Source organism: Diabrotica undecimpunctata, chromosome 1, assembly GCF_040954645.1.
Source record: "Diabrotica undecimpunctata isolate CICGRU chromosome 1, icDiaUnde3, whole genome shotgun sequence".
Taxonomy (NCBI): domain Eukaryota; kingdom Metazoa; phylum Arthropoda; class Insecta; order Coleoptera; family Chrysomelidae; genus Diabrotica; species Diabrotica undecimpunctata.
The window spans coordinates 15701846-15714755 of NC_092803.1; the positions used below are offsets into that span (position 1 = coordinate 15701846).

General features: G+C 33.9%; 1 protein-coding gene across 1 annotated transcript in view; it reads right to left on the reverse strand.

Moving 5' to 3' along the window:
- Positions 1-620: 620 nt before the first annotated feature.
- The window catches only part of eIF5B (eukaryotic translation initiation factor 5B), a 49823-nt gene continuing 37533 nt past the window's right edge, over positions 621-12910 (reverse strand). Inside the window, exons 16-17 of the mRNA XM_072537211.1 lie at positions 12701-12862; positions 621-946 (exon numbers count right to left, since the gene is read on the reverse strand). Coding sequence (XP_072393312.1) covers positions 839-946; positions 12701-12862 — 270 coding nt within the window. The 3' untranslated portion in view covers positions 621-838. The remainder of the gene's footprint in view (positions 947-12700; positions 12863-12910) is intronic.

The following is a 12910-nucleotide window of genomic DNA, read 5'->3' on the forward strand; positions in this document are numbered from 1 at the left end:
TTTATTGAGCTTCCTTGGTCTAATTGAGATTACTTTTCCCTAAAAATACTGGAAAATAATTTCGTTGTTAATGTGGTATCTGTTGTGAAAGTTTCGTTCTGGCATCCGAGTAGAAGCACCACAAATATGCTAAACCCAATTTTAATGGTAAAACAGACAGATTTACCGCCAGGAACTTACTAGATATCATAATTGAAGATTGAGATCTATACATATATGTAATGCAATATTAGAGCATAGAACTACTGTAAAAAGGGCCACCATGATATTAACTAGGATAAAAAGCCTACCGTTTCTTTATTACAGAATATTCAAATCTATTAAATCCATTACAGATATTTTCGCCTGAATCGTCGTGTTATTCGACCATTTCTGACTTTCTGCCACCTGTTCCTAATACTTTCCTTAATTTTGTCCTAATACACGATAACGCAAAACCAATTGAACTTTTAAAGGAAATTTAATGAAATTGAAGTTAGGGCCAGTGTTGAATACCGACCTAAACCATACTGAGTGTTGTTGGGATATGTTCGATCTATCTGTTTAGCTGTTATAATAGGTAATAGATAATAACTGGGAACTCACTGGGCAACCACTTCTAATTGGCAAACAAAAACACATTTAACAATTTATAATATTTTATTCATTCATATAAATATACATCAATTCAAAACACCCTTTTGTAGGTCAATCAATAGATCAAGTCATATGTCAAGAATCTCAGTGGAAAAATTACCAGCCTAAAATAATCTGTATCTTTCGAAAATAAAAGCAGTTTGAAGAAATACTGAGGAGAATGGATAGTCCATCCATTTGGGAAGTATATATTGCACAATTATTACAAAATTTGAAAGATTTTCTTTAGTTCCAACATCAACTGCCAGTCTGTCTTCTGTAAGTCGTCTCTGAAATAATCCTTGCAGGCATCGATTGATTGTCTGGATATCTGCAACAAAAATTAAATCTATAATAATTTACAACACAAGCCTTTTTAATTCTAGAACCTTTTTTATGTTTATTTTAAAGGATGTGATTAAGACATTGTTTATAATAGAAAAAAAAAGGAAAGGCGAAATTTTCATTGTAGCACCCAACTCGAAGGACCATAAATGTGCCAGACCAAAATTTGAACTGTAAAACCAACATATTGAGCGCTGAAAACATACAAGACCTCAGACTTCACGTTAATTAAATATATACATCTATACATATACCTAACGCGATGCTAGAGCATAAAACTACTGTAACAAAGGCCACGCACGATATTAACTGGAGATAAAGAGCTGGGCGTTTGTTTATTTAAGAGTATTCATACATATTCAATCGATTATTATCATCTTCGCCCGAGTCGCCGCGCTTTTCGACCATTTTTCCCTTTCTGCCATCTTCTCCTACTAGTTACGATCACTTCGGATGTTTGATTGCACACCCAACCCCATTCCCTCTCAGGTTAAATGGTAATCATTTGGTATGAATAATCGTGAAATAAGTCATCTCTGCCATTCGTGATAACGCTGGAAAGAGATCTCCGTCTGCGCAATTTCACACAAAATGCACTCAGGTTTTTCGTCTAGTATACTACATCTCATATTTTTTATTTTTTATAATGAATAAACACAAAAATGATTTTTGTCGAAGGAACTTGCATTTTCTGTTGTAAGGTCACGTATTTATCGAACAGTCCTAACATCAAAGATAATAAACTAAGCACGTTTTGTATTTTCAAGTATTTACCAGCAGTTATTTTATGATTTAACGAATTTTACCGATAGAAACATCTTATCTAGTATTGTTGTAAGCCTGATATTTTGAACATATTGTTACTGTAAGTTTCCAAAACGTTTTTTTAAACCAGCATTTGTAATACCGCAGACAAGCTTCCATTATATAATAGATTGCACAAAATACCCACAAGAAAATAACGTTGCGAAAACCCTAACAAAATAAAACAAGACATATATTCTTCTCATATTTCTTTCTCTCCGTTTACCGCCTCCCAATCCCTCGTAGAGATAGGGGACGAATAACTCGAATGCGGGTCTTCTGCGCTATAGTTAGTTTTCATGAATGGAAGTAGAGCACACGAGACCTTTTGACCCAAATATCCATTGATCCCATTCATGTCTCTCGGGCTCGTCGCTTCATCCCCTGCCTCCGCGGCACGATTCTTTTTCGTGTCCCGGGAGTATCTTCGCCGTATCCTGTCTGCATTATTAGGATTATTTGCATTTTCATTGTGCGAGAGGGATCTCGAAATCTGGAGCTGCTGAAATTATTAGTACACTTTGATACAGGGATTATGTAAGCTCATTGTAATTTAAAGCGATTATCCGTTATTGAATATTATTCTTAATTTACCTGTTAGATGTTTGAAATTATATTAGAATAATCTTGACTGATATTTGTTCATATTCTTGTATTTGTATGTTTGTTAATAATTTCTATTTACGAGAGAGATAAGAGAGAACAAAACAAATGGATAATAAAAAGTACTGCAGAACTGATACTTTAAAGACACCACTCATCCAACTTCCCATAACAAGTTCTTCTTAAAAATAAAAACAAATAAATAAAGCAATAACATGGTGATGATAAAAAAAACTATGCTAACTCTGGTACACATATTTACTTTTCTCTAACAAGAGTAACTTAAATGCTAACGTCATTCTCGCAAGATGGCCTAATTACCTACGTGTCTTTGTCCTGACGATCGGGCTACTTTGTGGTTTCCCGTACAGCTCTCCGATCTCTGCATTTGTTCGTCTCCTCCAAATGTCTTCATAGTCTTTTACTCAACCAAATATCTTCCTTAAAACACTCCGTTCCAGATGTTCAGCATATTTTCTCGGTTTTTGTTCATAATCTGTTTGGCTCCCGTACAGGATCGTGGGTTGGATCACTGTTCAGTATAGTCTCAATTTTGCCTCTCTGGAGATGTTTTTTGCTCTTAGTAGTTTATGTAGAGCTCCGACCGTCTTCCTCTCGAAATCCGCTTTTTAATTTCTTTGCTTTCTTCCCATTTACTTGTTAGGGATACTCCCAGATACTAAACTCCGTCACCATTTTGAAGCAATACTCTTTACTCCCGTTGTTTGTGGTGGTCTCGTGTGTTTTCATATGTGGTCTGCCCCATTTCCATAGCCTTTGTTTTTTGCTCATTAATAATCAGTCCATAGTATTTAGCCTTCGCTTCAAAGAGTTTGAAAATCCTCACCAGTTCCCCTTTAGTTCTTTTCATTAACACTACATCATTTGCAAAGGCCAGGACCTGTCTTCTGTTGTCATAAATCATACCTTTCGTTCGTATTCCACTCTTTCTTTCATTATTGCCTCCAGCAAGAAATTAAAGAGTATTTTGGACAGCGGATCTCCCTGCTTTAGTCCCCTTCTTACTTTAAATGATTAAAGTGTTGTAATTACGAGATTGTTGTAGAAGAGTACTGGTAAGTAATTGTTATCCTAAGAACTTGGAGACGTAAAAAGCGGTTTTGGCGGGTCATGGTGATTCTTGGTCGTCTCTGTCCAGGTATTTTCCGGCCGTTTGGCAAAATCTAAGCTACCTCTCTAAATATTGCAGATTGTGTAACTCCAAAGCGTTGTACTACCATAACTTGAGTCAACCCTTGCTCTATTAGAGTTACAGCAAACGCACTTTCCTCGGGTGTAAGATGTCTTATTTCTCGTCCTAGGAACATTTTGTACGAGTAATAAGTACAATTAATAAAATTTTTAAATGCAAAGTAAATCGGCACACAGCAAAATAATTACCAAACTTCTTACTAAAATATTTTTTTGGGAAGGTAAGAAAATAAAGTACATTACATTAAGAAATATTTAGAATAAGAAACAGAAAGAACAATTGTTGTCCTCTTTTTAATACAATACATTGTTCTCTATTTGTTTTACTTCTACCGATCCTATTACTGTACATTTGATTTTCTTGATTTCCTCTTATACTTCTAGTACTTTTTCAGATTTTAATTTGCGTATAATAAATGTATCTATAAACCACTCGGATCCATTTTGATCCCGAAGATCCTTTGTATGACTACAAATATTTTCTATCGAATTTCTATTCTTTCCCGAATGCATGGGACTGAATAAACTATCAGTGCGAAATTATGAGTTTTTTATAAGTCTGAGGTAATAAGCTTGTTATGAATATTTCTAAAGGGGTCTCTATCTAAAAATCCTAAATTACCAACTGCTGAAAATAGACCTCTCTAAGTTTTTGCCACTCCTCTCTATCCTGTGTTATTTTTATTCAGTTTCCAGCAATTCTCTTTACGTTTTCAGTTCATCTTATGGCTGTACTTTTGTACGCTTCGGGTCTCGGACGCCATTCGACTACATTTCTTGTCAATCGCTCATCCGTCATTCTACCAACATGTCCGGTTAGGTAAGCCATACTTTTCGTTGAATCTCATGTTTTATCTCTTTCAATGTCTATCTCTTGCTCCAAATACTTATCGTATATTAACCTAGTTAATATACTACGTGTTATAGTATTATAGTTAGATTGTTTTGATTTGTTATGAACTGGGTTTTTAAAATATTTATTTTCAAGCCGACTTCTTTAGATGATTTTTCTAACTCTTTTAACATACATTATGCTTCCTAGATATTATCTTAAATCAATACAACATCGTCCGCAAAACATAGGTGATTAAACATTTCTCCATCGATGTTGATTCCAGCTGATCTCCATTCTATATTATTAAGCATATCTTTCATTATAACAATATTAGCATAATGCGACGGAATTTTCAGTTCAAACAAGCATTTGTTAAATAGAGTTCTTAAGCCTCCGATAAGTTTATGATCTCCTTCTTTTATTGCCTCTATTATAATACTATCCTCATCTTTTCAGAGCTGATATAATCTCCTCTTCAGTTAGGTTCGGGATATTTTCTAAAGCTTGGTTTCTAATTTTCTCATACGTGATTTTTGTTACCTGTCCGTCTAACGAATACAATATTGTTTGTAGAATAAATCGATATCCGGTAAGATCTCATTTCTGTTTGTGACAATATTTCCTTCTGAGTTTTTGATCTGGTTCTGCTAGAGAACCTTCAAACTTTTATTTTCATTAATTGGATTTTTAATCTCAATCGCATTCTGTTGTCTCTTATATTTTCTAATATCATCCGTTATCTCCCTATTTATCGATCTGTATTTCTGTGTAGATCTATCTAAAAGTTTTCTAAGTCCTTTTTACTTCTTTCTGACATTCTTCTACATTTTCTGGGATTTCATGCTATTTCGTTCTTTTGTATGTTTATCTCCACTTTTTCTCTTACCATCCGATGGTCCTTTCTCGTACGGAATATATATTTAGAACATCTACATCCCAAAAAATATTTTGTCTACTACTTCTTATAAAGTCCACCGCGTTCTTTGTCTTTCCAACTGGGCTTACCCAGGTCCATTTTCTGTTATGCTTTTTTTTGTTTAAAAAACGTATTCATAGAGTACTTGTTCATTCAAAGCCTACCAAGCAGCAAAGGTCCATATTCTAATTCAAGAAATTTTGAAATGTGGCTTTATCGCAGAATACTGGACACAACACATTACGAATCGAACAATATTAAACACCATTGATAGACAGTTAGAACTTATAACAACGAATAAGAAAATAAATACCTCGTACCTAGACCGCATTATGAGAAATGATAAATATATCCTCCTATTCATTATTCATTCATCCATCCTTATCATTTACATCTCGTTCAAATTCTACTAAACCTAATTTAAGTATTTTCATCAATGGTGAGGGTATTTTGAGTTGTAGTGATGTGAAGTTTTTAGGAGTGACTTTCGACTCTCATTTATCTTTTAAGACTCATTGTTGGAATGTATGTAAAAAACTCAATTCTAAATGTTATCAATTGAGAAATTTGGGTAGAATACTTAGTCTGCAACACCTTCGTCTTTTTTATTTTGCTGAGGTACAATCGACAATGAGTTACGGTATAACTGTCTGGGGTGGCTCTTCTAGTATAAAGGACGTTTTTAAGGCCCAAAATCGTATTGTGAGATGTATTGCAGGTGTTCCGTATGGTTGGTCTTGTAAAAACCTATTTAGAAATTTAAATATATTAACAGTGTATGGAATTTACATTTTGGAATTATTGATACTAATTCATAAAAATAAAAGAACTTTTTTATGTAACAGTGATATTCACTCACACAACATAAGAAATAAGAGACAGTTTGTAGTACTCTATCGACATTTAGAAATAAGTAGGAAGTCATCTACTGTCTCTGGTTTACTACTGTATAATCAACTTCCTCAAAAATTTAAAAACATTCATTCAACTACAGCTTTTAAAAACCAAGTCAAAGAGTACCTAGTGACCATGTGTTCTTATACATTAGGTGAATATTACCAGAGTGTATCTGTAAATGCCCAAGCTGCAACATAACCAAATTCAATATTATTTTAATTATATTATGATGTCCATATTGTACGTTTTATATGTATTTTAATGTTTTAAACATTTTTAGTGTATTGTTTTCATTTTTTTGTAATGACTTTATAGTGATTTATATTATACTTTGTAATTATTTATAATTTATATTTATAATTTTAGTTTTGACTTGCTGTAAACCTTGTTGTAACTTACAGTCAAATAAACTATCTATCTACGAATAATAATTGAAGGAAAGATAGATGGCCGAAAATGAGTCAAAAGACCCAAGTCATGGATTTGCAATATCAGAGTTTGAACGGGCATGAACATTCAACAATTATTACTAAGAGTAGCGCAGAATAGAGAACATTTTGAGGTAGTGATCGTAAACCTCGAGGAATGGAGTGCACCAGAAGAAGAAGATATCATGTTCATTTAGGTAATTCAGGAATGTACATCCTCTTTCGTTTCATTTTCCCAGTCCGTGAAGACTTATTAAAGTCTCTGCGTCGTCTTCTCTACTTCTAATTTTGGCATTGAAGTCCGCTGGTATGTGTGTAGGCCTGGATAATTGTTAGGGAATATCATGAATGTGTTGCTTGTGTAAGCCCATTTTAAATTAAATAAATTAAATAGACTTACTCACAATCAATTTAATTTTACTACCCAAAACGACCGGTTTCGCTTTCTAAAATTTGCAAAGCATCATCAGGTCAGTGGTACAAAGTCAATTAAATGCTGCAATTATAAAAAACCCATATTAGGGTGCTGTCTTATAAAGATATAGATAAAAAACTTATAGTAATTATGCCAATATTACATGTCTGTATTTATTAATATGCATAAAATTGCTTTAGCAGACAAAGTAACAAACCACAAATTAGTAAGAGATAATCTATTGAATTGTAATAAATTAGAAATAAACAAAATACTACTTATATGCCGGTACAAGAGTTTTTATATATCTTTTATTTAGCTTGTAAATTGGATACATTGATATCCAAAAGGTAAAAAGTAATAAGGCACCGGGTGAGGATAGTATTATAATAGAGGCAACAAAAGAAGGAGATCATGAACTTATCGAAGGCTTAAAAACTGTACTTAACAAATGCTTGTTTGAAGGGAAAATTCCGTCGCGTTGGTCAAATGATAATATTCTTATAATGCACAAAAAAGGAGGAACTACCGACCTCGCAAATTATAGTCTTGTAAGCTTGCTTAGTCATGCTGACAATATTTTCGATATGTCTCTTGTGGATAAAAAATTCTACTCATCTGATAGATGGTTCTTCTCCTGTGTAGTATAAGAGGTTTCCGGAGTTTAATATTAGTTGGTTTTCTCCTTTTCTTCGGACTTCGCTTAGAACTGTTATGCCTCATTTAATTTTCTTTAATTTCACATCTAATTATGTTAGTCTGTCATCTGTTGATAGGTTCTTGTATTGTATGTTGAAATATTCACTGGTAGATATTCACGGTTGCGTGGTTTGTTTCTCTTCTCTTCCAGACGCAAATTACCTCACCCAGAATTCATGTAGTGGACCTTTTTCAAGGCGTAAGATTTAAAATTTGATGTTCTTACCCACCTGGGTTACACTTGACCCTGTTTTAAAAAATTGCCATATTTGGGGCAAAAGCCATAATCGTTCACGCTGGCCAGACGTATTGAAGGATTATTTTAGGGAAGGGGTAAAGGATTTTGTTTTTAGGTGGGGACATATGGAATATCGACATGCCTTCCTCTCGGTGAAGTGATTTAAAAGAAAGGCATGGCCACGGTGGACAGGGTGGGTCGCATCGATAAAGCAAATCTGTCCTCTATAGGGATCATAAAGGAGTGTATAGCCGCTACCGCTTCATAACTTCATAAGGAATATTGTAGTCTTAACTGTTGTCTAGCAGTCACTAAAACTACTCCAGTAATGCAATGAAAGGCTGGTCCAGGATAATTTCCTATGCACCCTAACTTAGTACTAATGGTTGCTGTTGCCCTTAATCAAATAGAAGGATGTAGAAATAATTATTTAGGCGTTAAGTGGAAGATTGGGGTTGGGACAATCTCTCCCAGGTCATAATAATTGTATCCTACGAATGAACACTAAAATACCAGATTATTTATTTTATTTATTGATAAAATAATCATCTCTGTTATCTAGCCTCTTATATGTATTTAGAGTTTTTCTAATAAATATCCAAATTATTGCTATACAAAAAAATACCGCCCCATAAACAGCGAACATCCGATTGACCTAAAACTACTGCAAACTTATTGAATAACCCGACATACACGAATAGGAAAAGGGATGGAACGTTGAGAGATCCGCAGTAGCCAACAAATGGGTCGATAACTCCCCTTGCAACATAAGCGGGTGCACCGTTCATTCACCTTGTTCATATTCGGTTTATTCATGCAGCGGATGTGAATTGGTTCAACAGTGAATGAAATTCAACAAGGAAATAAATTGGTTTGTTAAGGATTTTATTAGAATGTAAGAATTTGAAAATCTAGAGCGATAGTTTTGTAGAGAAATTATAAATAGGAGGAAATATGGGTTGTATTTTTGCAGATGAGACTAACTAAGATATAAGACACAAGTTTATATTAACTTTTGGAAATGTTCTATAACAAAACGAATCTGTTGAATATTAATTACCTATCTAGGAGCTAGTTCATAGAGCTAGGATCATAGTTAAATAGTTTTTCATAAAAGTGCAATATCTGGATATTTGCTACTTATTTGTTCACTATATTTCTTATCTCATTTTTGTTATTTAAATCACAAAATTTAAATACACACTTATTATTCAGTTTTACCTTAAGTACAAAGGGAATTTACAAAGATAAATGTTAATGAAACCGCAGAGACACAAGCACCAATAGAAAAGCAAATTAGATACAAATCTTCAAGATCAAAAATGAAATAATAAATTGATTAGAGAAGAAAAATGACACCTAAAATTTTGCAATAATTAGTAAATCACAGGATAAGCTTAGCTGAGGAATAACAAGGTTTTTGTACTGGAAGATCGTATATAGATGCAATATTCGTCGTAAAGCAAATCAACGAGAAATAACTATAGTATAATCGACCAGTATTTGTGTCTGATTGACTTAAAGGAAGCATTTGACAGAGTAAGACTCAAAGACGTAATCCATCTACTATATAATTGAGAAGTTCCCCTAGATATCACAAAAACTATTGAAAACATCTACCAACCTACCAAAATGGAAGTCAGAATAGATGGACAACTTACAGAACTTATTAACACAGGCAAGTAAGACTGATTAAGCCCTATGCTCTTCAGTTTAATCATGGATGAAGTCATCAAAGGTGTCAGCAAAGGAAAAGGATTCAGAATGGGAAACAAACAAATAAAAATACTCCATACATATATTGAAGGTTGCGTTTGGATTCAATTCGAGTTTCTCGCCATTCTCCTACACTTATTTCAAGGTTTACAGGGAGACTTAAGAAAAGACCGACCTAGATTTAAGGTCGATTTATATATATCCGTGCCGTGTTATGACAGTGTCCGGCAAAAAAAAAACAATAATGCACTCTTATGAGTATATTTATACATTGGCATTTTTCGGACGGGGCCGTCCGTGCCCGGCATGAAATTAATCCCAAAAGACATTTTTGTTTTCGGCACTGGCGATGCACGGAAATGACACGGACCACACGGGCTTGTATAAACACGATTTTATTGTTTTGTGAACGCGAATGCTGGTAAACAAACAAGCAACTGTTGTGCGGTTAGTATGTTATGGTTTTCTATTTGTATTAAAGAAAAAAGAAAAAGAAAAAAAGGGTACTGCGACATTCTAAAATATTCGTCAAATTTTGTTTCATCGTCCAATAATTCTCTGTATATTCTAAATTCTCATGCCCTTTGTCTTTTTTCCACATAGGATGCACACTTCATCCTCTTTGTTTCCGCTTTTCTGATCTTGCTCTTCTTCTTCATCAAGTAATAATGCCAACACGGTGAGATTTTTTATCCAAGCCGCTATATTTTCAACTCTCTTTTGCACATAAATATGTTTAACGTTTTCTTCTCTATTCGACCCGGTACGCACACTGCCACAACGCGGTTGTATGCAAATGAAACATTAAAAATACCCGGACTCGGCACTGACACGTAACAGACACGGCACGGATATGTATAAATCAACCTTTAAACGTAAAAATACTCTGTTAGGCAGACGACGCAACAGTGATAGTCCAAGATGAAGATTGGTTACTAGGCTACTTCACAGATTTAACATAAGAGCAAAATAATTTAATAATTTCACTGTCCAATGAATCATACATGATTTAAAGAACCTAAATGTGTTCCTAATACATAAGTCCATGAATCAAATGTGATTTAAGTGTAGATGTTAAGGTAATATTAAAAGCGTTGGACTTGGTAGACTCATGCGTATATGTTTCCACTGGAGCAAGGAAATTGTTAATGACTATCTTAGCTCAGAAAATCCAAACGATAGCAATCAGCAAAGAATAAACCATATGTAACCTAACAATCGATAGTATCAGTATCAGAATGGGGGAGATCCTTGTGGTCAAAATCATCATCATCATCATTCTGGCTTTACAAGCCTTGTTCTGGATCTTCCTCTTCTTCTCTGACTCATGGGTCTATCAAGGAGCGTTTTTCTAGCTGGGTCATTCTGTTCCATCCGCATTACATGCCCTGTCCACCCCAGACGTCCTATCTTAATATGTTTTACGATATCTGGTTCCTGGTATATTCTATAAAGTTCGAAGTCGTATCGTCTTTTCCACAATCCATTGCCATTCACTGCTCCATAGATTCACCTTAATGCTTTTCTAATTCCGATTTAAGGAATGCGCTGCAACTAGATATATGACAACGAACCAAAACATGGATAGAGATGATTGCAAGAAACAATGGAGACCTACTTACAAACATTGATAGAATAAGGTATTGAAAAGACGATCGCGTCGCTATAAACGTTATATTTTTATTTATTGTCTCCATATAATTATTTTACTCACTCTTTATTCTTCGTAGAACCCTTGTATGTGTTTAAATAGAACTTTCTTGATTAATCCGTTGTAATTCAACCTTAAATGGGGGTAAGTTATCCACATTATTTCACAAATAATCATTGTCCTTTTTTTGGTAAATATTTTTTTTTCGGTTTTTTTTTTGTTTTTCGAATATGTTTTTTATTTAATTATATAAAATCAATATGTATGGGATCTCTTTTAAGTATATGCTTTAGTAATTTATTACTTTTATTGTATATAATAACATTAAAATTTGTTTACTATCAAAAAGGTACTTTCTAATCCTCCCAGAATTCCTGTTAGAAACTTTTGAATAAAAACTAAAAATCTCAAGCTTTTCAGGTACTCGTTGTACACCTTTCTTTACAGAAGGTTGCTAGCTTCTCGCGTAATTCTTTCTTTTAATCAGTAGTCTTTAGTTTTAGCTTTAACAGAAGGTTGGTTGCTTGTTGTATAATTCTCTCGTTTTTAAATAGCTGTTTGACATCCACACGACATCAGTCTTACCTGGATATGTTTTTTTGCGAATGCGAAACCTTCTAGAACTAGCAAACGTGTGGTGCAATAATCAAGGACAAGGTGTAAACTACTGCAGATATCGTTAGTTGTAACTAATTAAATATAAGTTATTGGTATGTTATGACCAGGTATTTTTTAAGGATAGATTAAATAGTTTTAGTTTATGGTGCGCCTTCGGTCATTCATCTAGTTACTGAGCCACCAAAAGTGTAGGAAAATTATACATTTTTAAGCATTCTGCATTTTATTTGCAAGGTGAAGAACAAGCACTTTTTCATATATTGGTCGAAACTAATAGTGACTGTTTCGTTTTTTTTAATCAGTTCCAATAAAGTCATCAATAAATCAATCAATACTACAAATAACATGTACGAACAATAATACAACAGCATTCCAATTCAACATCAACCACAATAAATGTAGCAATAGCAGTTCCAGGATATCCTTTTTGCCAACAAGTAGCTTTCCTTTCCATATTAATGAAGACAAGTAAACAACACAAGAAGACTATATTTGGTAAAGCAGTTTGCTTGGTTTTGTATCTCAATAAATATGATAAATTAATTCTCTATTATATTGGTTCTACTAACACCAGTGAGAGCTAGTTGAAGCCACTAAACAAGAGAGCTCAGCGTTTTTTTTGTTACAAGATATATAACATTAAAATGTGATATAATAATGTTGGACAACTGTCTTTCCCATTACATATCTTCTGAAATATCTACTTACCTTGCTGACCAGGAAGTCTGTTTCATCGAAATGCCTGCCGAACATCTTAGGTGACTCCCCAGGAACTGGTTCTATCTTTATACACACTTCCATTCCTTTTCTAGCGCTCTCCACTGTTTTATGGTTACTTTCTATACTAGTCACGATACCAACGTCTAAAAACTGAAAAAAAAAAGAAACTGCATGAGCACAAGAGTTCAGACAAAAGTA